This window comes from Phyllopteryx taeniolatus, chromosome 1 (assembly GCF_024500385.1).
Source record: "Phyllopteryx taeniolatus isolate TA_2022b chromosome 1, UOR_Ptae_1.2, whole genome shotgun sequence".
Taxonomy (NCBI): domain Eukaryota; kingdom Metazoa; phylum Chordata; class Actinopteri; order Syngnathiformes; family Syngnathidae; genus Phyllopteryx; species Phyllopteryx taeniolatus.
The window spans coordinates 49,623,487-49,649,892 of NC_084502.1; the positions used below are offsets into that span (position 1 = coordinate 49,623,487).

Here is a 26,406-nt window from a genome sequence, read left to right on the forward strand (position 1 = left end):
ACGTTGTGTCCTCCGGGCCAAAGAGGAAAAGAACCATCCGGACTGTTATGGACGCAAACTTCAAAAGCCAGCATCTGTGATGGTATGGGGCTGTGTTCCTGCCAATGGAATGGGTAACTTACACATCTGTGAAGGCACCATGAATGCTGAAAGGTACATACAGGTTTTGGAGAAGCATATGCTGCCATCGAAGCAACGTCTTTTTCATGGACGCCCCTTCTTATTTCAGCAAGACAATGCCAAACCACATTCTGCACGTGTTACAACAGCGTGGCTTCGTAGTAAAAGAGTGCGGGTACTAGACTGGCCTGCCTGCAGTCCAGACCTGTCTCCCATTGAAAATGTGTGGCGCTTTATGAAGCGTAAGATACGACAACGAAGACACCGGACTTGAACAGCTGAAGCTGTACATCAAGCAAGAATGGGAAAGAATTCCACCTACAAAGCTTCAACAATTAGTGTCCGCAGTTCCCAAACGTTTATTGAATGTTGTTAACAGAAAAGGTGATGTAACACAGTAAACATGACCCTGTCCCAGCTTTTTTGGAATGTGTTGCAGCCATAAAATTCTAAGTTAATGATTATTTGCTGAAAACAATAAAGTTGATCAGTTTGAACATTAAATAACTTTTCTTTGTAGTGTATTCAATTAAATATTGGTCAAACATGATTTGTAAATCATTGTATTCTGTTTTATTTATGTTTAACACAACATCCCAACTTCACTGGAATTGGGGTTGTACATGGGTGCGCATTATACACGAGAAATTACGGTAAATTAAATCACAACTGGCCAGATTTTTAACTGTCCAATGATGACACAAGATGGAAAGAAATTGAAAAGGAATTGAACCACTTTTTAACTATGAATTAATATTTTAAATCCTCAGATTTTTAGTCAAATTGGACTAATTTCTGATTTCCTTAGTCCTCTGTCAAAGCAAACAAGTTACCTTTATGTTCTAAGCAAAACAAGACATGAATAGACATCCATCCATCCATCCATTTTCTGAGCCGCTTCTCCTCACTAGGGTCGCGGGCGTGCTGGAGCCTATCCCAGCTGTCATCGGGCAGGAGGCGGGGTACACCCTGAACTGGTTGCCAGCCAATCGCAGGGCACATAGGAACAAACAACCATTCGCACTCACAGTCATGCCTACGGGCAATTTAGAGTCTCCAATTCATGCATGTTTTTGGGATGTGGGAGGAAACCGGAGTGCCCGGAGAAAACCCACGCAGGCACGGGGAGAACATGCAAACTCCACACAGGCGGGGCCGGGGATTGAACCCGGGTCCTCAGAACTGTGAGGCTGACGCTCTAACCAGTCGGCCACCGTGCCGCCCTGAATAGACATTAGCTTTTGGAAAAGTGATCGACATTATTGCTTATTTTCTGACATGTTTGGAATGAAACACTAACCCATTCAGTGCCCGGGTCTACCCAATTTTAAATCCTAAGGCAAACCAAAACCTTAAATCAAAACTCTGATCAACATATGAGGATTGGAAATAATTTTCCAAACAATGTTCCATATGTGCAAAACAGTGAGGGGCTTTATTACATCCAAATAGCTAGCAAGCAAGCTAATACACTGTAGGTAACAATATCTTTCTATCTATAATCTCTTTCTTCAGGGCTCCGATTTGACTTTATGGCACATAGTGTATCAAAATGCAAAATTTTGATTTGGAAGGTCTGGATTGGAGTGGAGTGGACCACCGAGTCACACAAACATCTCCTTCCCAGTCGATTTTTCACAATCACCGACTCACTCCACATTATCCCTCCTAACATTAACATGACCTATTAATTTGTCATACATTGTTTAACATTAGCATAAAAGAGTTACTCAACGTTAATGGCTTTTTCCTCCAACATTTGATCAATCTGACTGTTCGTGTGTGAGCCATGGCATATGGTATATTTAAGAGTAGCTCGAAAATTCTTGCTATGGCATGTTAAGAAGGATTTAAAATTTTTTAATGGTTGTAGAATTGTTGTTTGTGTATATGAGTGAGTGGTAACGGAAATATTCAGTGGTGCCGTGTTTTCTTGCTCTGTTACGGCACCTCTGATTCTGGTGAAACTTGTGTAACTTATATGTATGATAAACGTGAATCTCACTCGTGGATGAGCCGCTCATGGGGGCACGTAGAGAGACTTGCCACAGCCCCTCCCCTCTCACATGCACTCTCTCTCTCAATTCAAATGCATATGGATGGATGGAGAACTTTATTAATTCCTTAATAAATTATATATTAAATAACAGTACGTTTTTTTCAACACAGTTACATTAGATTTTATTGATGATTGACACTCCCGCACACGTTGAAAAAAAAAACTGCGAAAAATGACAAAAGGGCACCTTGGGCATTAAGGGCAAAAGGGCAGATGCCTGGGCACCTAAAGCCCCCCCGCTCCCCGTATGACATGACAGTGAACCGACAAGCTCTGAAAGAAACCAGGGAACTAGTTGTAAATACAAACAAATTGACGAGACAACGAGGAACACCTGGACAAGACACGACTGGCTGGAGGGAGCTGATTGGTCGACGCAAGATGGAGGGTTGACGAGAACAGGTGGACACAATAATTAAATGAGCACACAAGACATGAACAACATGGGATACAGGAAAACATGAAACAACACCAAACACAATCCAAACCAAAACACAGACCATGACAGTTACGCTGTTGCATCAGGTGGTGTGAAGTAGTGATGGGATGATGATACCTCAAGGAGTGTATTGACACACTGCACAAACTGTGTCGGCACTGTATTGACACTGTGTTGGTCACTGAATAGTGACCCCTGTAGTAGTTCTAAAATCATTGCAGATAAACAAAATGAAAATAAAATGGAAAAGGTTACATACTGCAAACCCAACATCACTCTGTGAAATAATATTTAATCGCTAGTCCTTTACTTAAAATATGATCTCATCATTGTATAATTTCATTTGCTCAATTTGTTTGCTGAGTTGTTTATGATAAGAGTTACAAATTTGCTTAAAACCTTGTTTGTGTAAATGCTAAAATTAGTTGGTATGTAAAATATAGCAGATTCCCATCGATATTGTCTCTGACAGAGGTCCTCAATTCTCATCCCTGGTATAGAAGGAATTCTGTAAAGCGGTGGGCGCAGCAGCCAGCTTGTCGTCAGCATATCATCCGCAGACCAATGGCCAGACGGAGCGGGCAAACCAATCCCTTGAAAATGCCCTCCGTTGTGTTGCAGCATGCAACCCCTCCTCCTGGAGCTCATTCCTCCCATGGATTGAGTACGCCCACAACTCCCTCACCAGTTCCGCTACCGGTATGTCCCCATTCATGGCTTGCTATGGTTACCAACCCCCATTATTCAAAGAACAGGACCAGGCAGTGGCAGTCCCCGCTGTCAAGGATCATCTCCGGAGAATCCAGGCAGTGTGGAAATACATCCGAGCAGCGTTGACCCGGTCCGCCGTACACAATAAACAGCTCGCGGACCGTCATCGCTCCCCGATGCCCGAATACAAGGTGGGCCAATCTGTCTGGCTTTCTTCTCACGACCTCCCGCTTCAGACAGAGTCCCGGAAACTCACTCCGCGTTTCATTGGTCCCTTCCCCATTACCAAGATCATCAATCCCACTTCCGTCCAATTGAAGCTTCCACAGTCTCTGAAAATTCATCCCACATTCCACGTCTCTTTGCTGAAGCCTTTCTCCACCTGCGCCCTAAGCCATCTGGCCGAACCCCCTCCACCCCCCCCCCCCCCCCCCCCGGGTTATTGACGACCATCCGGCCTTCACGGTGTCGCGCATCCTTGACATGATGCCTAGGGTGAGGGGGTTCCAGTACCTTGTCGACTAGGAAGGGTACGGACCGGAGGAGCGGTCTTGGATTTCCCGGAAGCTTATACTCGATCCGACTCTTTTGGACGACTTCTACGCGGCTCACCCGGGGAAGCCTGGCAGGACGCCGGGAGGCATCCGTTGAGAGGGGAGTACTGTCATATACTGCCCTGCAGTTCCATTATAGTAGGAGGGCTGGAGGGCTCTTTGCGTCCTCTCTCTCCCCTCTCTGTTTTCAGCACCTGTCTTCAATCAGCCTCATCACCACCGGTGTATTTAAGCCTGCCTGTTCCTGGAAATCTTCTCCTAACTATTGCGGCCTCTCCTAGCGGTAACACAGCCCACCTTATGTCAAGTAAGCTATACTGTTCCTCGCTTCCCTTGTTAACTCTTGTGTCTCCTCATTCCCAGTGCTCACCTGTGTTCCTGACCCACGTCATTCCTGCCACCAAGCCAGCCGCCTGTTCTGTTCACTGCCTGCCACCTGTCCACGCCGCCGCCTGGCAACACATCCAGGACCACCTCCATAACCTTTCCTCAATAAACTGTTCATCATTTTACATCTGCCTCCGCCTGCTCTTGGGTCCAGCTACTCCCCACACGTGACAGAATTACCTATATATATATATAAGCGAGACAGAGAGACAGCGTGTGTTGCGGCACGGTGGATGACTCTTTAGCACATCTGTGTGGAGCTTGCATCTTCTCCCCGGGTATTCCGGTTTCCTCCCACATCCCCAAAAGCAAACATGGTAGGTTGAGCCACTATTGGTACAAACTCAGACACAGGCACTAAATTGTAACTGAGAGATTTGTTTCTTATTTTGTCTTTACTCAAAAGTGTTCTTCCGACACAGTCAAACTCAAAACCAGACACTCATATCCTTTTTCTTCTTCTTCACTCAACTCAACAGTGCACCACAGAGCAGATTGGTCAGTCAATCTATCCATCCACCCTCCTGCTGTCCTCCCCTCCCTCTTTTGCGCTCTCTCTCTCTCTCTGACAGAGAGAGAGAGTGGGCGGGGGAGCGGGAGATCCATGGGGGAGGGGAGTGTTCACTCTCGTCACTGGCCAGTGCTGGGGAGAGAAAAAGAGAGAGGGAGGGAAAGAGAGCAAGCCAGAGATAGAGAGGGGGGGTGGTGAGTGTAAAGTTCTGTCCCATATGTGAAAAGAAAGCAAAGCAGTGTACACCCACACACAGAGTGGCCTGGTCCGGTCTGCTCTCGGGATTAACCAAGCGCTGCTTTCAGATGGGATGGAGGACATGCAGGCATGAACAGGTAAAGCTGCATGCCTTCTTGAGCTCTCTATCTCGCTCTCTGTAATGATCTGCTTTCATGACTTTAGAAGTCACATTGGCTGGCTGCTGAAGGAAGGAAGGAAGGAAGGAAGGAAGGAAGGAAGGAAGGAAGGAAAGAAGGAAGGAAGGAAGGAAGGAAGGAAGGAAGGAAGGAAGGAAGGAAGGAAGGAAGGAAGGAAGGAAGGAAGGAAGGAGTCAGGCGCTGACATTTCAGCCTCCTCCAAACTTGTGTGTTTGCTTTGAAACTGGAAGCTGTAGTTTGTTATTGTGGGCTGACACGTACATATTGGACTGTCAAAGAGCTGTGTTCATTGCATCATTTCATTTTCACGTTCATTGACACGAGTCAATGTACATGGGCGGCCGGTCATATGCAAAGTTAACGAATGGTCCACATTGTTTTGAGTTAAATATTCTTAACTAGAAGGACATTATTATTCTAATAGGAATTTACATGGAGTAAAGTTTTGGAATATTCTTCTGTTTTCAACAATTTACTATTGTAAAGTCTATTTATTGTGGAGATTTCCACACAGCAGTGTCTCAAATCTGGGTAAAACAGAAAGTGTGGGATCAAAATAATGTGTACATGACTAAAATGGTATATTCAAATATACATTTTCATTAATCAAAGAAACACAAACATAAATTTCTTCAATTGATGAATGAGTTTACATTTAGACTATGAACATTTTGTTTTGCATTTTGCATCTCAGCAGAGGCCAAATTGTTTGGTGTGCAAAGAATGCCGTCTTTATAGGCTCAGTGCGTGGAGCTGTGGTATGCGTGTGTCTCTTTTTGTGAGGCAGATTTTAGAAAGCCTTCTTTTGAGGGTGCACGCAGCTTCACAATCAGCTTCATGCTTGACCATAATGAGCACCCTTGTGTGTGTCCATTTGTGCTTTGTTTTCACTCTACTGACAGGACTTCAGGATTCTTCCACAACTCTCTCACACAGAATATCGGGTTTTGTTTGTGTGTTGAGTTTTGTTTTTTCATGCCTTGTTGGTCCAAATGTTATCAACTCTGTCCTTCCCTGGCAGGGCTGTCGCGTTATCCGTGCAAGCACATGCCCGTGATGGACTACAGCCTAACAAACGCTAACCGTCACCAGCATTCACCCAACCGCATTCCTCTTCAGTGAGACCAGCTCCACAGAATGCTGAGTCCCATTGTCCCCTATAGTGAGTACTTTGCACCTTTTCTTTCTCCCTCACCACTTCTGCATGCATGTCACAACAAACAACCAGCCAAGTCAGGCTTTAGTTGGACTTTGCCTTAATCAATGAGCCCTAACCCCCCAACTCCACAACTCAAAAGCAAGCCGGCGTTGACGCTCTGTTATGTAGCTTGTGACCAGATGAGAAAAGACATACAGTGGAACCTCGATTTACAAACTTAATTTGAAACTTGGTAAATTGAACATAATGTATCTTTAAGAAATAATGTATACTTGAATAACTGGTTACAGCCTTGACAAACGTCCTTATTTCAGCAAATGTTTGTACATTTGAACACAATATAAAGCTATACGGTACTGTGTATCAAACATGACAAGGGGTGAATGATCAAAAGTCTTTTTTAACAAGTTAACAACAACAATAAGCAGAACTGTGCTCCTCATTCAAATGCAGCTGCCCTGCTGACATGCACCCAAACATTGTTACAAGTCCCTCTGGTGTGTTCATAGTCACAAAAAAATTGGAAATCACAAAAACCCTTAACTTTAACATGCAGATTGCTACAATTATGAAGAATAGAAAAGGAAATCCAGTTTACCTTGACTTCTTAACTTGCAGCTTCCTCTTTTCTTGATGGGCTTTGCATGTAAGAGCTTCACTTTCTCGCAAATGATAGTCTTGGAAATGTTTGCTAGGTTTTTTTTATTTATCCAACTGAGCAACAGCTTTTCGAGTTGGTCCAGACGTTCCTCTCCTTTGGAAGATAAAGTCACTCCCTTGGCCATGTCAGCAGCAACAAAAAAATGCCTTTTTTTCCACAATAGTGGAAATTGTGGGCTTATTTCTTCCATATTTGTGAGCAAGCTCTGCAATGCATGCGTCATTGATATACTCCTCACAAACATACAGTGCAAGAAAGATCCTTTAAAAATGGAAATGCTCTAAAATGCTAAATCGTAAGCAGGAGAAAAAACATTTGTTTTAAAACCTGAACTTAAAAATATTGATACCTGGGGCTGACTACTTCTGTTGGCAGCATATTCCATTTGTGTGCAACACAACAGCTAAAAGCTGCTTCACCATGTTTGCTTTGGACTCTGTGCTCCACTATCTGACCTGAGTCTGTAGCTCTCAGAGCACTACTGGGTTTATAATCCATTAGCATTTCTTGAATGTATTTAGGACCTAAATCATTTTGTGATTTATAGACGAATAACAGAACTTTAAAGTCCATTCTATAGCTGACCGGGAGCCAGTGTGGAGACTTTAGAATTGGAGTAATATGCTCTGATATCTTTGACCATCATATTTTAAAGACCACAGTGAGTCGCTTCCTCTTTCCACGCTTGTCTGTGACTTTTCTTGGACCCATATTGAGCTAGCAAAATGTCAAAATAAAGGCGAAAAACACCAAAAAGGCACACGATGCAAAGCATTTGCTGAGAAAAGTAGTGACCGACTGCGACGCTGGAGCATCTGAGAGCGAGCCGCCTCCCCACAATTGGCGCCTAGTACAAAATGGATGTATGGAACGTTTGCACACTGTGAGATAGTTCGACCATTGGGCAATATTTTTGTTCGATCTGTGGTTTGTAAATGGAATAGTTTGAACATTGAGACGTTCCTAAATCAAGGTTCCACTGTACAGGCATTTTCCCTGCCATGGTCCGAATGTTTCATCACCTACGGAGGAAGGAGGTTGATGTTTTCGCATTACCAAAACACTTTTGTCATATTGGTTCTTAGGACTGCATCACACACACACACACACACACACACAATGCTCTATTTACTCTTGTCAGAGCTGACCTAATAACTGACATGTTCATTTCTGGCCTTGCCCCCAAACGCCTCATTTAGACCCCCCCCCCCCCCCCCCCCCCCACACACACACACACACTGGGCTTCATTTAAGTCGAAAACAGCATTGTTTCGCAGCCAGCATGGTGCTGCCTCAGCCGCCTCCTCTCCTGTAACTCGCCTCAAAGGAGCTTTATCAGCTCCAAGAAGGAGAAACCAAACATAAGGGTCCATTTCAAAAGTATTACCTAATAATACACTACATATTATACGAGTCAGGGTTATTTGCATAAAAAGCACTTCATTAGCAAGATTGCAGTATATGTGTGGGTGTGCAACTTCTACCAAGAAAAACGCCCATTTGCCCCTGAAACAACTACGTTAGCAAAGCTCAGAATGAGTTTAAAAACATCCATTTGCTGCGGGGAAGTGGATGCATGCTTGTGCTGCTTCCCATCAAGGCGTGTTTTACTGGTTATTCCATTAGCTCCCTGCAGCCTTCTAGACCGTATTGACCCAACACACTCCCCAGTGCCGAAGTGGACGCCAAGTCAAAGCATGTCACAAACTGCCAGCGGAATCATTGGCAGTGTAGGAAGACGCTCTCCCTTCTTGGGAACATTCTGCTCTACTTCCCACTAATTCTTTGTGTCTTGATTTATTGTCATTGTTCGATTGCTCCGTGTTTTTTGTCACCGGATTGAGCAGATGTGCTCTGTATTGCCTCTGTAGGGTGGGAATCATTGCAGAACAGCTGCATGTGTGTGTCGGAACATGCACAGTGGTGTTACATAGTCGCGCTATTTACTCTCACACCGGTGACACGCAAACACGCCCCTGCGCTCGCTGGTGACACCGTAGCTCTGTCTTTTGAGCGAAAGACTGCAGTTGTGATTTTTGTCTGCACAAATCGGACTATGAGGTACTTGTGAAGATAATAACTTCAACAATGGAATTCTCTATTTGGGAATGTGGAGCTTTCCTGCTTCTTAATGCTGTATACTTTGAATTCTAGTAAGCATTTTTTTTTGCTTCAGTACTGGCAGTGACTCAGTTGCTATTCTTATGTACGATCGCAGCCTTGCTGGTCTGCGGCCATAGGATTTCAAGCTGTAGTGATCAGGCCTCCGCCGGACCTGAGAGGAAACCTGAGAGAGATTCCAGGGGTCATGGATACTCCTGGAGGGATTTGGTGCAAAGAATCTGTAATCTGTACTTCAAACAAGCTCTTAAATCAGTCCCAGGCCACCAACCCATGAGTGCCCTAACTCTTGTTGCTCGGGGCCCCTGCTGGTGTAGCGATACCTTTTATTTTAAGAGTGCACACAAGATGAACTGAGCAGCAGCACAGTTCTGGAAGTTTTTACAACTCTCCTCCGTCTGACCCCTCTACCTTCTCCCTCACTCCATTGTTTTTATGTTTGCTGCAAGTGATTTTTCTCAATGAAGTGGCTTGCATTGAGGAAAGAAGGAGCAGATCTTACGCTGTAGGGTCATGCTGGTGCCCATCACCATTGTGGGACCGAGTGGCATGAGTGGTTTGGTGGCGGGGCTTGTGAGGCCCTTGAGTAAACACATTAGTGTGGGTTGTGAATGGGCTCTAATTAGGCCCCAGTCTCTGTGTGTGTGCGTGGGCGTGGCCGTGTGCGTGTGCGTGCGCGTGTGCCCACAAAAACAGGAGGTTGGGTGCCCAGGACCCTGTGAGGACCTCTGCTCTCATTCTCTAAGGGTTCATCAGCTCATTAAGGAGACCCCTGCCCCTGTTAAGGGCCCAATTAAGAAGGCTTATTTGGATGGCAACACTTCACTAGATTCCCGAGGCAGCAGTATTCACATTGTACAGCTAATTAGTAAATGACTACACTTGAGAAATAACGCATTTGGATTATTCTGGTGTTTATTATGCAGCGGTCGCAAATCGACACAGAGGAACAAACACGAGCGTCCTGTGTTTGTTTGGCTTCCATGCAGAGCTTATAACATTGGATCATACATGAGCCTAAAGGTTTCTTTATACTCGCGGGGGCGGTGACCGCGCTGACGTCACTGCGGTTATCCCGCACGCAGTTTGCCTTTATACGCGCTGTTTTGAAAATGGGCTGCAGTTCTCTTCCAAGTCAGGGGTGTCACTACAGCTGGTATTGGCTGGGACACCGCAGGGTGGAGTTTCCTCTGCATTTTTTGTCCATTTCCGAAAGCCGTTTTTCCTTTCCTTTCCGGAACAAGGAACAGAGCAACAACAATGGCGACCGTGGAACAGTGTCTGCTAGAACAAATGGACCTAGATGATATGTTTAATTATACTGCAAAATCGATCAAGAAGGCGTCAGCATCGGTGGTATGTTGAACGAAGGGGAAAGCTGGGTACGTCATCACAGCATGTGACTAAAACGGACCAATCACGAGAGATGATCTCCGCAGCATTCTGCGCGCGGCGACAATTTGTGCCGTCATAAGGGCCGCACAGGAGCCGCGCGGCCCTATGGGTCGGTCACGTGATGCAACGCGGGCGCCCTCGGCCACGTGAGCGCGGGAGTATAAAGAGGCCTTAACATGTTCATGAAACAGGGAGATAGGTGAGCGAGGCAGATGAAAAGAGTGATTTGTCATCACGCGGCCTGAGGACAGCTGCTCTTTGATATATTACTGGACAAAATGACCCAAAGCCTGCCTGCAGTCACACAAAATAAGGAGCCTGTTTTTCTTAAAGTGGAGGGTGCAGCAGACAGGCTCCTGCCATTTGTGGACGTGTGTTAGCAGGCGTGGGGGATGGGGAAGTTGTTTCTGAAATTACAAGCATGAAGTGACGCATCCAGCAATTATTCCGCAGGCTTTCTTGTATCAGAGTTTGTACTAAAAGGGGCTGTAAATTGAGTAGGCCTGCAGATGGGAATTTGCGTTTTCTTTTTTTTCTTTTTTTTTTCCTGCACAGCCATTAGCAATTCTAAACAGCTTTGTCAATTAATCAATGTTAAGCAAATGCCATCAAACAGTTTGGCTGCAGCCCGACCCCAAATACCCTGCACAAAAACAAGTTTTCACAAGACACAGATTATGCTTTCAACTGGACATTATTCTCTAATGGCTTCTTTTTGAGTTCATATTTTCTGAAGTATGTTATTGTATTGCATTTTATTTTTAACTTTAATAACACTCAAGGCACAATTCTCCTCAAGCAGTTTGGCTGTAGCCCTACCCCAAATGCTCAGCACAACAACAAAAACTTTTGCATTTTATTTTTTAACTTGAATAACACTCAAGGCACAATCATGAGGATTAGTGCCTCAGACCAGCACTATTTATCAGCGGTCTGGACTCGAGTCCCATGACTTGGACGCGAGTCTGACTCATCCATCCATCCATTTTCTGAGCCGCTTCTCCTCACTAGGGTCGCGGGCGTGCTGGAGCCTATCCCAGCTGTCATCGGGCAGGAGGCGGGGTACACACTGAACTGGTTGCCAGCCAATCGCAGGGCACATCGAAACAAACAACCATTCGCACTCACAGTCATGCCTACGGGCAATTTAGAGTCTCCAATTAATGCATGTTTTTGGGATGTGGGAGGAAACCGGAGTGCCCGGAGAAAACCCACGCAGGCACGGGGAGAACATGCAAACTCCACACAGGCGGGGACGGGGATTGAACCCCGCACCTCAGAACTGTGAGGCTGACGCTCTAACCAGTCGGCCACCGTGCCGCCGGCGAGTCTGACTCGTGTTATGAATTTGATTACTTTAGACTCGACTTGACAATATGGACTTGTTAGACTTCTTTGACCAAACTCGACTTGGACTTGAACAGCAATGACTTATGTCTTCACTTGGACTTGAACCCATTGACTAGAAAATAAACCAACACTTTGTAGCGTTCTCTTTTTATAGATACATGTGCTACTTACTGTTTTACTACAGTTAAGTGTGATAAGTAATAACATAATGCTGAAGGTCTTACTGATTATTTATTAGATAGAGGTGTTCCACCCCAATACTAATTATGTGTAGTTAGTTCTTAATATCTTTTAACCATATCACCCTGTTGGGCAAACTCTGGTGGAGGAATTGACCAAGAGGTCATTCTTTCACACACCATCTAAAGTAATGGTTTCATTAAAAAAAAAAAAAACAGACATAAATAGAATAAATCAATAATAAATGTGACAGTGAAATAAGGTAAACATTCCAAGCACCACTGTTAACATACAAAGAGACGACAATGACATTTAACGTAACAATAAGGAGGTTAATTATTGAAAATCCACATTGCATTGTGGGAATCACACAAGGGCCCCCCTCTGGAGCCAAGCCTGGACGTGGGGCTCGAAGGCGAGCGCCTGGTGGCTGGGCCTGCACCCATGGGGCCCGGCCGGGCACCGCCCGAAAGGGTAACGGGGATCCCCCTTCCCATGGGTTCACCACCTGTGGGAAGGGCCATAGGGGTCGGGTGCAGTGCGAGCTGGGCGGTGGCCAAAGGGGGGGACCTTGGCGATCCGATCCCCGGCTACAGAAGCTGGCTCTAGGAACGTGGAATGTCACCTCTCTGGCAGGGAAGGAGCCCGAGCTGGTGTGTGAGGTCGAGAAGTTCCGACTAGATATAGTCGGACTCAGCTCCACGCACAGCTTGGGCTCTGGTACCAGTCCTATCGAGAGGGGTCGGACTCTCTTCCATTGGGGTTCACCCCGGTGGACGAGAGAGTAGCCTACCTGCGCCTTCGGGTGGGGGGGATGGGTACTGACTGTTGTTTGTGCCTATGCACCAAACAGCAGTTCAGAGTACCCACCCTTTTTGGAGTCCTTGGATGGGGTGCTGGAGAGCGCTCCTGCTGGGGACTCCATCGTTCTGCTGGGGGACTTCAATGCTCACGTGGGCAATGACAGTGAGACCTGGAAGGGCGTGATTGGGAGGAACGGCCCTCCGGATCAGAACCCGAGCGGTGTTCTGTTATTGGACTTCTGTGCTCATCCCGGATTGTCCATAACGAACACCATGTTCAAGCATAAGGGTGTCCACACGTGCACTTGGCACCAGGACACCCTAGGTCGCAGTTCGATGATCGACTTTGTGGTCGTGTCATCGGACTTGCGGCCGCATGTCTTGGACACTCGGGTAAAGAGAGGGGTGGAGCTGTCAACTGATCACCACCTGGTGGTGAGTTGGCTCCAATGGTGGGGGAAGATGCCGGTCCGACGTGGCAGGCCCAAACGTATTGTGAGGATCTGCTGGGAACGTCTGGCAGAATCCCCTGTCAGGAGTTTCAACTCCCACCTCCGACAGAACTTTGCTCATGTTCCGGAGGAGGCGGGGGACATCGAGTCCGAGTGGACCATGTTCCGCGCCTCCATTGCTGAGGCGGCCGACCGGAGCTGTGGCCGTAAGGTGGTTGGTGCCTGCTGTGGCAGCAATCCCCGAACCTGTTGGTGGACACCAACGGTGAGGGATGCCGTCAAGCTGAAGAAGGAGTCTTTTTGGCCTGTGGGACTCCTGAGGCAGCTGATGGATACCGGCTGACCAAGTGGAATGCAGCTTTGGTGGTCATGCAAATAGTTACAGGGCGGGCTGGCCGTGCGCTGTCTGGGCTTCCTGTACATTACAGTCTAGTTTCGTCAGTGTAGTGTTCTCAAGAAGTCGTTGGTTTGGTAGAATAGACTTGCTCCTTTAATCATGGATCATACACAAAAATATTTAATATAGAAAAAATATTACAACATAGGAATAAATTATTTTATTTTTTAAGTATTTTAAAATAGGGAGTTACTTTTCAATCACCCTGTACATAAATTCATTATATAACATATTCATTAATTAAATGTAAATATTACATATATTAAAATACATATTTTATTTTGATGGTAAAATGATTCGAAAGGACTCAAAACTCAAAGTGTAGGACTTGCGACTTGCCTCGGGACTTGAGGGCAAAGACTTGAGACTTAACTTGAGACTTGCAAAGCAATGACTTGGTCTGACCTCTGCTATATATATAGGCTACACATTTCAACTGTCTCGACTTGGGACTTGACTCGGAACTTGAGGGCAAAGACTTGAGACTTAACTTGAGACTTGCAAAGCAATGACTTGGTCTGACCTCTGCTATATATATAGGCTACACATTTCTGGGTAATCCTTAAAAACCTTATTTTAGATTTTCCACAAAATGAAGGCCTTAATTGTCCTTAAAAATTAACACATAATCCTTAAATCCACCCTTCAAATGTATTAAAAATGCCACAGGCACCATAAAAAACATTGAAATATTGTCTTTGAAAAGCTTTGTAAAGAATTTGCTGAGTCTGCATTCAGTGTTTTGTTTGTTTTGTTTGTTTGTCTTGGCCAGGACTCACTTGCAAATGGGACTATTCCTGGTTAAATAAAGGTTTTAAAAAGTGTAAAAAGGTTTCATATTTTATGGCATTTATGGCTTGCATTGGCAAGCACAATACCCCTTTTTTTAGACCGACTACCAATACAAAAACTTACCATTTCTTGATAATACCATTACGTCTTGCAATTGCGAAGAAAATGTGTTTTAATCCAATTTTAATCTAATTTTATTTTCTTGTTTCATTCAAATATAACTGGGCACTGGGCAGCAGGTGTGAAAACTCTTCACACTTATATTGTGAGTGCATCTTCTGAAGCGCATGACAGAGGGAGCAGATGTGCCAATGGGAATGAACGGCCGACTGCGACTGTGTGTGGTTGTGTTTCTTCTGATTGATGGCGGCCCTGTGACTAACCCATGGATTTATCACAATATTCCCGCCCACTGGCTAATTATGCACGGCTGATTAATGATTAGTGACCCCCGTTGTTTGGCGTCCACATTGTCTCCATCCTCAAGGACTGACCTCAGATTTCAGTGAACATCTTTCTGGCAATAGGCCATGTGATCCCACACATTATGTCCCCGTGGGGCTGGAAATCACCAAGAAGTTGTGAACAGAGGACATTAAAGGTATCCTGACGGGACAACAAATCAAAATAACTAACTCTGATATAGAACAGATTCTTAAGCCCACTCGCCTCTCGCTCTGTAGCTTAAACTTCATCTGGAGATGTCTCAAGAAAGATCATTTGCTTGTACACGTTTACATCGTCCAAGTCATCCATCGCCCAAATGATTGATGCCGCTCTCTGGCCTCCCCTCTCCTTGCTGCCTGTCATCTGCCCTAATGACAGCTGTGTCCAAGATACCAGGCCTTTTAACATAGTGCCTTCTGACACAGTGTCGAAATCGCAATCAATTTAGTGCATACTTACTTTCAACAAGAAGCGGGATTGAAGGAACTTTTGTCATTAAGTCAGCCAAGTCATGATGAAGTGCTTTACAAAAAAGGTTGGCAATTTAGCATTGCACATCTGTCTAGTCTACCTGCTTCCAATTGGAGCTCATTTGGACAGATTTCCTTGTCAGAATTTGTTAACTAAAGTACAAGCTCTGGAATTCGCCGTCCGGCTGCTTCATAGCAAAATGGTCAACTTCTACTCCAATTGCGGGCATGTTCTCTTGAGACTTTTTTTGGTGCATCCTATTATGAGAGACATGTTCACCAAATTTGTTGTTGATTGGTCAAACAAGTGTTTGAGGCTTATTAGCGTTTGGCATTCGGTGTAGCATAAAATTTTTACGTCATGCTTCACCCATGTCAGAATCAGAATCATCTTTATTTGCCAAGTATGTCCAAAAAACACACAAGGAATTTGTCTCCGGCAATTCGAGCCGCTCTGGTACGACAACAGACAGTCAATTGACAGAGAACACTTTTGAGGCATAAAGACATTGAGAAAACAGTCACTGAGCAATAAAGGGTTGCTAGTTATCTGGTAATGCTGGTACATTTTTATTTATTTTTGACAATTGTGCAAAAAGATGTCCTCTAGCACTTAGAGCAGTTCGAATGACTAATATTGCAATAGTCCGGTGCAATGACCATTGTGCAAAGGGCGCCGAGATTTCAAGCGAGTAGTACGATAATCTGGGACAATGTTGATTGTGCAAATGTTGCAGATACTCCTCAGTCAGTGTGCAAATGGAGCAGATGCTACTCTGGCATGAGTGGCTAGTATTGGTCAACAACAGATATGCAAATAGTGCAGCGTGGTGAGACTACTACAGTGAGTGCGCGAGTAATATATAATTGACTCGACAGAAATGTGACAACAAACTCAAGACAAAAAGACAAAAAAATGCCAGCATGTTGCAATGGAATTGTAGGTTAGGTGTTTAAGAAGTTGATTGCAAGAGGGAAGAAGCTGTTGGAATGTCTGCTAGTTCTAGTTTGCATTGATCGGTAGCGCCTACCTGAGGGAAGGAGCTGGAAGAACTGGTGACCGGGATGTTGGGGGTCCGAGAGGATTTTGCACACGCTTGTCTTAGTTCTGGCAGCGTGCAAGTCCTCAAGGGTTGGTCGGGGGGTACCGACAATCCTTTCAGCAGTTTTGATTGTCCGTTGCAGTCGGAGTTTGTCCTTTATTGTAGCAGCACCAAACCAGACTGTGATGGAAGAACACAGGACTGATTCGATGACCGCTGTGTAGAACTGCCTCAGGAGCTCCCGTGGCAGGCCGTGCTTTCTCAGATGCCGCAGGAAGTACATCCTCTGCTGGGCCTTTTTGAGGACAGAGTTGATGTTGATCGCCCACTTCAGGTCCTGAGAGACTATAAGAGACTCCTTGATGTGGCCAATGACAGTGGTGTCATCTACACACTTCAGGAGCTTGACAGCCGGGTGCGTTGAGGTGCAGTCGTTCGTGCAGAATTATTAGATTATATTATATTATAGAATAGAATATTAGACGGCATACACAAAATAAAAAGCTTTGCCATTTAGTGTCACACATTTGTCTTGTCTCTCTCTTCCGGGGTTGGGAAACTATGGCTCAGGAGCCACATGTGGCTCTTTTGAGGTCTGCAACTGGCTCACAAAAATAATTCAATTCTTAACACAATAAATGAATAATGCCGCTGATATTTTAAAGCAAAACATTACAGAAAGCACAGTGTGAAAAATAACGTTCAAAATAAAAACATTGTCATGCATTTTAATCCATCCATCCATTTTCTATCACAATTCGGGTGGCTGGAGCATAAATATGAAGACTAGACTAGTCAGTTTGCTGTAGAAACCCAGCTAACCGACGTGCCTAAATGGCAGCCATGTTGGGGAGGTCGATGTTCCCATCAAAGGCAATGTTTAAATTAAGTTGTAACTTGCTCAATTCTCAATCGATTTTCAAGAGGTTTTTTTTTTGTCAACGCCAAAGTGTGTGCTGTCAATGTAATTTTTAGAAAAGACCCCAAAATATTTTTACCTGTGAAAGATTTTTCCTAGTTTCTTTGTGCTAGCATCCCTGGTCTTTTGGTGTTTTTGCCGTTTACGCACATGGAACGCGTTGACGACTTTGACCTCCCTAGGTTAGGGTTGCTGCAGGCACACAGCTCAAAAGGGCTGTTTATATCTTGGGGTAGTAGCCAATGGCAGTTGTCCTTCCAGGTACAGTAGGGTGGCTTAAAAATGCACGCTTTTAGTTGTATTCAGTGTTAAAAAAAAACAATATCATATGGCTGTCACTGAAATCCTTTTTATAATATGTGGCTTTCATGGCTCTCAAAAAGGTTCCTGAACCCTGTGATAGGTGTTCATTTTGAAAAATTCCCTACATGAAATTTGTCAAAGTGCGACCGCCATAGTGTAACCCAGCTTTCTAAATAAGAGAAAGGACTTAAACTCGCAGTTAGATTAAAATAATTCACTCGGATATAAACATAACGTGATGACATGACAATCTGATAAAGTACCTGCATATTGATATTGGTATCTTTATATATCATTTCAAGTATATATCAAGTATATATCATTTCTAACAGAGATAACAATAAAAGAGAATCAAAACAAATACAATTCAGAAAAAAACTATGTTGATTATCGTCAGGTCACTTCCTGTCACGTGATCCAAGGCTGCACGATATTAGAAAACAATTCCATTGTGATTTTTTTAAAACCTGTGATATATATTACAATGTTAAATAATACAGGATCAGTGTTGGGAAGGTTCATTTTCTACACGAACTAAGTCCAACCAAATTCAGCATTCCAAAAATTAACTAGTTCAGTTCATAGTTCATTATTCAAAATTTTTAATTACCGGTCAAAAAAATTAATGAGTTCATAGTTCATTTTTTTCCAATATTGTTTGTTGCTGACGGGCTATTACCCTCAAAATACTGGCATTTCATTTCCCCAATGTTGCCACCCATTCATTCCACACTAGTTGCCTGCTGCAGCTTTCTAGAATCTCTAAAACATGAGGAAAAACGTGTTGCTTGAATTTTGTTTTTTTTAATGAGTAATTAAAAGAAAAACAGGACTGTAGTCCTTAATGTGCAAAAAAAAAAAAAAAAAGACTCAACGCAAAATATGTTATCTTATATACAGTTATATTACAAAATAAAATACAATTCATATCACAGTGTGATTGTACAGTGTTTTGATGAAAGCATTCTGATACATATAATAATTTTCCTAGTAATAATTTTTTGCACATTACGTATTGTATTACAACAGAATCAAGGAACATATTTGGTCCCATTTATGCAGTATCCCTGAACGCACCTCGCACCATCACACAGCTGCGGTGTGCCTGCCTACATTAGTTTAATTGTGAAGAGTGAAATAGGAAATGCAGCAGATAGGTATACAATGTTTCTCGCATCCTCTTTCATAGTTATCATACAAGGAGATAACTTCACAACACTCTGGGCTGCTCCGTGTGTTGTTTGAAGTTTAACATATGTCGTAATCTTAATCGCGTGTCCAAACAGTTCTGTCTGCTGGTCACTTTTAATATTACATTTAATTCACTGCATATTACAGTACACTAACATCGCAACGGACCCTGCGATGTGACTATTGTGCAGAGGTGGGCAGTAACGCACTACATTTACTCAGTTACATTGACTCAAGTAACATTTTGGATAAATTGTACATGTCAGAGTAGTTTTAATGAAGCATACTTTTTCCTTTTTCTCCAGTATTTATGGTAAGAAGAAACGGTACTTTTACACGCAATTTACATGCCACTCGCTATGCTCTCTCTCTCACTCTCTCTCTCTCTCGTCGTTAAACGTCAAGTCCTAGTCAATCACATTCAAGTTTATTTCAGTTGTTTATTTAATTTTCCTCTCAAAAAGATACAAAAATAAATCAGTCGAGTTGTACAAATTCTAGGTCACATTAATGGTGGAAAATGTTTGAGAATTATTTATCTTTGTCAAAATTATTTTACAACACAAAAACCTGTAATTTGAAAGGGAGTGACTTTTTATATCCACTGCAGCCTTGTTCCTGTTTTTGTAATCTGCCTGGTGAGCCTATAGTATTGTGTGTAAGTAGAAACAGTATAAGACCATTTCTTGGAGCTGAATTTGCCTTAATTTGTCATTTTACAAAGATTTTATTTCATACAATTTGTATGTTTTAGATTAAGTGTTATTGTTCAACAATATCTGAAAAGGCACATTCATATTTATTTAGTCATTTTTATCTGATGTTCATACTCTGATTGAAAAAATCTGAAGTTACTCACTAGTTACTCAGTTTTTTTCACCAAGTACTTTCTTACTCTTACTCAAGTAATTATTAAATTATTATTATTAAATTAAATTAATAATTTAAAGATTTTATTATCCATCCATCCATTTTCTGAGCCACTTCTCCTCACTAGGGTCGCGGGCGTGCTGGAGCCTATCCCAGCTGTCATCGGGGAGGAGGCGGAGTACGCCCTGAACTGGTTGCCAGGCAATCGCAGGGCACATACAGACAAACAACCATTCGCACCTACGGGCAATTTAGAGTCTCCAATTAATGCATGTTTTTGGAATGTGGGAGGAAATCGGAGTGCCCGGAGAAAACCCACGCAGGCACAGGGAGAACATACAAACTCCACACAGGCGGGGCCGGGGATTGAACCCTGGTCCTCAGAACTGTGAGGCTGACGCTCTAACCAGTCGGCCACCGTGCCACCTGATTTTATTAGTTATTTAATAATTTACTTGAGTTTATTTATTCAAAAGTAACTTACTCTTATTTGAGTCCAATGTTTGGCTACTCTACCCTCCTCTGGTACTGTGCACATTTACAGTGGATACGGATACTTTCCACAGACCCCCTTAAATTTTTCACTCTCTGTTATATTGCAGCCATTTGCTGAAATCATTTAAGTTCATTTTTTACCCACATTAATGTACACACAGCACCTCATATTGACAGAAAAAAACAGAATTTCTTACATTTTTGAAGATTTATTAAAAAAAATGTTTTTATATCACATAGCCATAAGTATTTACTTTGCTATAACACTCATATATTTAACTCGGGTGCTGTCCATTTCTTCTGATCATCCTTGAGATGGTTCTACACCGTCATTGGAGTCCAGCTGTTTGAGTATACTGATTGGACTTGATTAGGAAAGCCACACACCTACGTCTATATAAGACCTTACAGCTCACAGTACATGTAAGAGCAAATGAGAATCATGAGGTCAAAGGAACTGCCTGAAGAACTCAAAGACAGAATTGTGGCAAGGCACAGATCTGGCCTAGGTTATAAAAAAAAAATCTGCTTCACCTAAGGTTCCTAAGAGCACAGTGGCCTCCATAATTCTTAAATAGAAGATGTTTAGGTCGACCAGAACCCTTCCTAGAGCTGGCCGGCAGGCCAAACTGACCAATTGGGGGAGAAGAGCCTTGGTGAGAGAAGTAAAGAAGAATCCAAAGATCACTGTGGCTGAGCTCCAGAGATGCAATCGGGAGATGGGAGAAAGTTCTAGAACAAGAAAGTTCATCTTGTGATCGGATCGGTGATTAGTTATCGTTTTTTTTTTTTTTTTTTTTAATCCTGATCGTGTAAAGCCTACTGACCAATAAAGGGTTCCTCGTTATTTGGTAATGCCGGTACAATTTAATGTTTTATTTTTTTGACAATTGTGCAAAAAGATGCAGAGTCCTCTGGCACTTAGAGCAGTTTGAATGTCGGGGCTTTATGGCAGAGTGGCCCGACGGAAGCCTCTGATCAGTGCAAGATACATAAAAGCCCGCAGGGACTCCAAGATGGTGAGAAATAAGATTCTCTGGTCTGATAAGACCAAGATAGAACTTTTCGTCCTTAATTCTAAGCGGCATGTGTGGAGAAAACCAGGCACTGCTCATCACCTATGCAATACATTCCCAGCAGTGAAGCATGGTGGTGGTAGCATCATGCTGTGGGGGTGTCTTTCAGCTGCAGGGACACGACGACTGGTTGCAATTGAAGGAAAGATAACTGCGGCCAAGTCCTGGACGAAAACCTTCTCCAGAGTGCTCAGGACCTCAGACTGGGCCAAAGGTTCATCTTCCAACAAGACAATGACAAAAAGCACACAGCTACAATAAAGAAGGAGTGTTACTGTTCTTGAATGGCCCAGCCAGAGCCCTGACTTAAACCCAATTGAGCATCTCTGAGAGACGTGAAAATGGCTGTCCACCGACGTTCACCATGCAACCTGACAGAACTGGAGAGGATCTGACAGGAGAAATGGCAAATCCAGGTGTGAAAAACTTCATTCCCAAAAATAAAATATGCTTTATCAAAATAATTCATCCATTTTCTGAGCCGCTTATCTTCACAAGGGTCGGGGGAGTGCTGGAGGCTATCCCAGCTACTATCGGGCAGGAGGCTGGGTACACCCTGAACTGGTTGCCAGCCAATCGCAGGTCACACATAAACAAACAACCATTCGCACTCACATTCACACCTAGGCAAAATTTAGAGACTTCAATTAACCTACCATGCATCTTTTTGGGATGTGGGAGGAAACCGAAGTGCCCGGAGAAAACCCACGCAGGCACAGGGAGAACATGCAAACTCCACACAGGCGGGCCCGGTCCTCAGAACTGTGAGGTAGATTCTCTAACCAGTCTGCCACCGTGCCGCCATGAAAATAATTAATAGAAACCATATTTCAAAATTAATTGATCGGTCCTAACAAACTCCAAGGTTGAAGCAAAAGGTTGTCCAATTTGAGTGTGAAAGGACCCCCACGTCAAAGCTCAACGATGACGGCAACGGGGGTGCGGCCATCCCATATTTGGAAGTGGTGACACAACTGCCAAGAAGGAAGTCCGGGAGGCTTTCCCCGCTGAGTGGACCGTAACTCAGCAACTTGCTTATTTTGAGGAGGAGGGGGTGATGCAGCAGCAAAAAATAAGGGAATAGGAATATCTAATTTCACAGCAACATCTCGTTCGTGAGCATTCTTGTGCAAGGAAGAGATGTATTTTGATGTGTATTTCAGGCTGAGCAGGGAGCTTTGAAATGGAGTTTGAAAGCTTCCCGCAGAGACATCTCAGTAGATCATTTTTCTATTGGCCCAAAGTTCGGGATAGTTGGACACGGCAATTATTACGCCTTCCTCCATTTCCCCCTTGCCGTTTACAGTACAAGTCCGCTAAAATAGCCCTCAGAAATCACTCCGCCAGCCCCGGTCCAATTGGAGAAGCTTTTTGATGTCACTGCATCAATGCTCTAGAACAGAAAATGTTTCTATCCGATGACGCGATCCTAAGCGTCAGACGCCTCTGCATTGATGTGACACCTCCTCAGTACACACACAACGAATGGGAAAGTCGAGGGTGTGAGACGCCTTGCCAGCTGCAGTGTGAAAGAGCCTTTAGTAATGTGTCAGTAGCGATCCAAACGGTTGTAAGAGCCAACTCTTTAAAGTGAACGACGGGCTCCGGCTCCTGAGTAGGAGCCGATGGTTTTTTCCCCCCTCATTTTTCTGTTAAAGCCAGGCGATTGGTCAAGATGTCTGGCGACATCCGTGTCAACACTAAGCAGAATGGGAAAGGGGAGGTTCCAGAAACGCAGCACAGTAAGCACACAAACTGGAGCAAGGGAGAGACAAGAGGGTGTGAGAGAGCTTTGCTAAGAGTGAGAGAGTACACGCAGCTAGGGTGAAAAAATTTGCACTAAAAAAAACAGTCAAATTTTGACACATTTGAAAGATAATAGACAGTTTGAAAGCCGAGTGCAGCCTTTGCAAAATAAAAAAATTATTATTGGGCAACTCTACAAACACCCTGCACTACCCAGTAATTTTCAAGGGCAGGTGACCAAGCCCAAAAAAAAAGGGCACCCATCGCCAATAACTGAGATCAGTCTCGGCACCAGAGCACATCCGATAAAAGGACATTCTGACGGCGTGGTAGGGTCCATCGCATAAAAATGAGAGTTGCAGACGCACTTTGAGCGATTGGATAAATGGACGCCCTTAACAGCGATCCTATATAGGCGTTTGATACTGTATATACAGTATATTGTATTTATCACATTTATTAAACCATAAAAAGTTGATTAAGAGTTAAGGAAGAAATTAGTTGCTAAAGAGAGAGGACGTGGATATTTTAAAGGACTCACTCCATCCATTTGAATGTACAGTACCTCCAACAAGGTACATAGTGCTCCCGTACATTTCGGTTGCACGTGTCACTTCTTCATCCACAGGCACATTATACATTGAATATAGTTAAGTATTAATGTAAAACACATATTTGATGCTTTATATACTCTATTTATATGGTTTCGTGGTGGCGCAGCGGCCATTTTGTCTGGCTGAAACCCGAAAATATATTTTTAGCGTGAAAGAAAGCTTATGTGCATTTTGTTTGGCTATAAGCTGCAACCTTGCGACAGAAATTTTGGAATCATGGCAAAACCAGTGGCGGACTTATCAGCCATTCATGAAAACAGTTGCCAAATCAGGCACACTGCGCGACAGTTCACTTTAGTTCAGCTGCGTCACTCTGTGTGCAGCAGCATTAAGTTTGAAAGCAGTCAACTCACTGATCACTGATGAGATTAGGGCTGCATGATATACTGTTTGAGCATTGTCATCGCTATGTACGGTGGGTACAGAAAGTATTCATCCATCCATCCATTTTCTGAGCCGCTTATCCTCACTAGGGTCGCGGGCGTGCTGGAGCCTATCCCAGCTGTCATCGGGCAGGAGGCGGGGTACACCCTGAACTGGTTGCCAGCCAATCACAGGGCACATACAAACAGACAACCATTCGCACTCACAGTCACACCTACGGGCAATTTAGAGTCTCCAATTTATGCATGTTTTTGGGATGTGGGAGGAAACCGGAGTGCCCATTACATTAATGTCATCAGCATAGGCTGACACGACTATGGGAGGGCTATAAGTCATCTCTGGCAGACATAGACCGTTCAGAGTTTTCCCAAGTCTAAATAGGAGAGGCTCGATAGCAAAACTATACAATAGTCCCGAGATAGGGCAGCCTTGCCTAATCCCTCTCCCGACCATGACTGGTCTGCTCAGTCCTCCCCCAACCTTAACTACACAACATATACTCTTGTACAGCAGTTTCACCCATGATAGAAGAAGCTCCCCAACTCCAAATGCCTGCAATGTGGAAAATAAGAAAGAATGATCCACACGATCAAATGCTTTTTCTTGATCAATGGAAATGATGCCTACATCAACACCGTATGCCTGGCACACATCAAAAATGTCTCTCATTAAAAATAGATTGCCCAACAAGGATCTGCCAGGGACGCAGTATCACTGGTCTGCACCAATTACAAAGTCAATATAAACTTTTAGTCTGTTTGCTAAAACTTTGGATACAATTTTATAGTCCGTACATAGTAAGGCTACAGGTCTCCAATTCTTGAGCAAAGTTAAATCCCCCTTTTTTGGCAGAAGAGAGATCACTGCACGCCGACAGGAAGCTGGAAGAGTTCCTTTCCCAAAGGAGTCCTTGAAAACCTCCAACAAGTCAATCCCAATTATATTCCAGAATTGTTTATAGAAATCTGCTGGTATTCCATCCAAACCTGGGGCCTTACCAGAGGTCAACTGGGTCACCGCAGTCGTTAATTCCTTCAGAGTAATGTCAGAGCCCAGGACATCTTGTACATCAGATTCCAGCTGAGGGACACCCTGAAGTACTGTCTCTGCAGCCTTTCCATCGCACATTTCTGCCTCAAACAGATTGGAGTAGAAAGACACCGCTAGCCTTCTCATTTTTGCAGAATTTGAAGTCAGCATCCCATTGGGCCGCTGAAGGCACATCATTTGTTTCCTCTGTCCAAAAGATCTCTCCAGGTTAAAAAAGGAGGAGGTAGGTGCATCGATGTCCCTCAGTGTGGTATAACGTGACTGGACCAGAGCTCCTTTAGCCTTCTCTTGAAGAAAAAAAGTCAACTGCTGTCTTTTTTTATTTAACTGCTCTGTATTTTCAGCAGCCACACTCTCCAAAACCTCAATGTCCTCTTCTATTTTCTCTATAGCCTTCCTAGTGTTAATACTAGAGAAGGATGCGTACTGTTGGCAAAACACTTTCACTTGACTTTTTCCTACCTCCCATCACTGATTTAAGGAGGGAAAAAACTCTCTCCAAATACTCCAAAACAATTACAAATTTTCACAAAAAACAAAATCATGTAAAAGTTTAACATTAAAATGCCAGAATGATCTCACCTTGTCTACTCGTGACAAAATGAATTCCAATAATACCAAATGATGATCTGTAAAACCAACTGGGGAAATTTGACAATTAATTGCCCTGGTGTTAAAGCCACAGACATATAAAATCTGTCAAATCTGGCTGCATTAACCACGCTATCAAAAACTTTCATTCGGGTATATTGTCTGTCGTTCGGATGCTTCGTACTCCACACATCTGCTAAGTCCAACTCCTTGGTCATCTGGGACAAAAAAAACAAGATGACTGGGTGTGGAGCTCCTGTCCTATTCTATCTAAAGTGGGATCAACGCAACAGTTCCAGTCCCCCCTCCTCAGGTGATATTTCTTATTGTCATCAAGCAAATCTGTTCCTACCACCTTCTATAGGGTACTCACAGTCTTCACAAACTTTCTAACATCTGGAAAATATTCTGGTACATCAACCATTTTATCGAATGTATCCTCCAAAAACTCATCTATTTCTTTCAGAGGGTACAGATCATTACTTTGGGAAACGCTGTCAGCAATAGAAGCACCATCAGTCACCATCAGTCTCCAGACCCATAACCTGGCTCCCATCACCATGCCGAACCTGCTCTATTATGCTAAGATCATCAGTGTTTTTACCCTGTCAGCAGCCTTCAGCTGCTGTCTCACATCACTAGCCTGCGCCATTTTCATCCAATCAACAATATGATTCTGTTCTACGTTCAACATTCTCAATAATAGCACTATTTTCCTCTACCTTCGCCGCCACCAATC

General features: G+C 43.8%; 1 protein-coding gene across 3 annotated transcripts in view; it reads left to right on the plus strand.

Annotated features, from left to right (window-relative positions):
- The first annotated feature begins 4,976 nt into the window (after positions 1–4,976).
- fignl2 (fidgetin like 2) overlaps positions 4,977–26,406 on the plus strand; it is a 543,953-nt gene continuing 522,523 nt past the window's right edge. For 2 of the 3 annotated variants that reach the window (XR_009784572.1, XM_061747733.1), the window contains exons 1-2: positions 4,977–5,116; positions 6,180–6,320. Coding sequence is in view for 1 of the 3 variants with exons in the window: in XM_061747733.1 (XP_061603717.1) it covers positions 6,296–6,320 (25 nt within the window). In the remaining 2 variants the exon portion in view is untranslated. The remainder of the gene's footprint in view (positions 5,117–6,179; positions 6,321–26,406) is intronic. The other variant, XM_061747755.1, reaches the window with a different exon arrangement.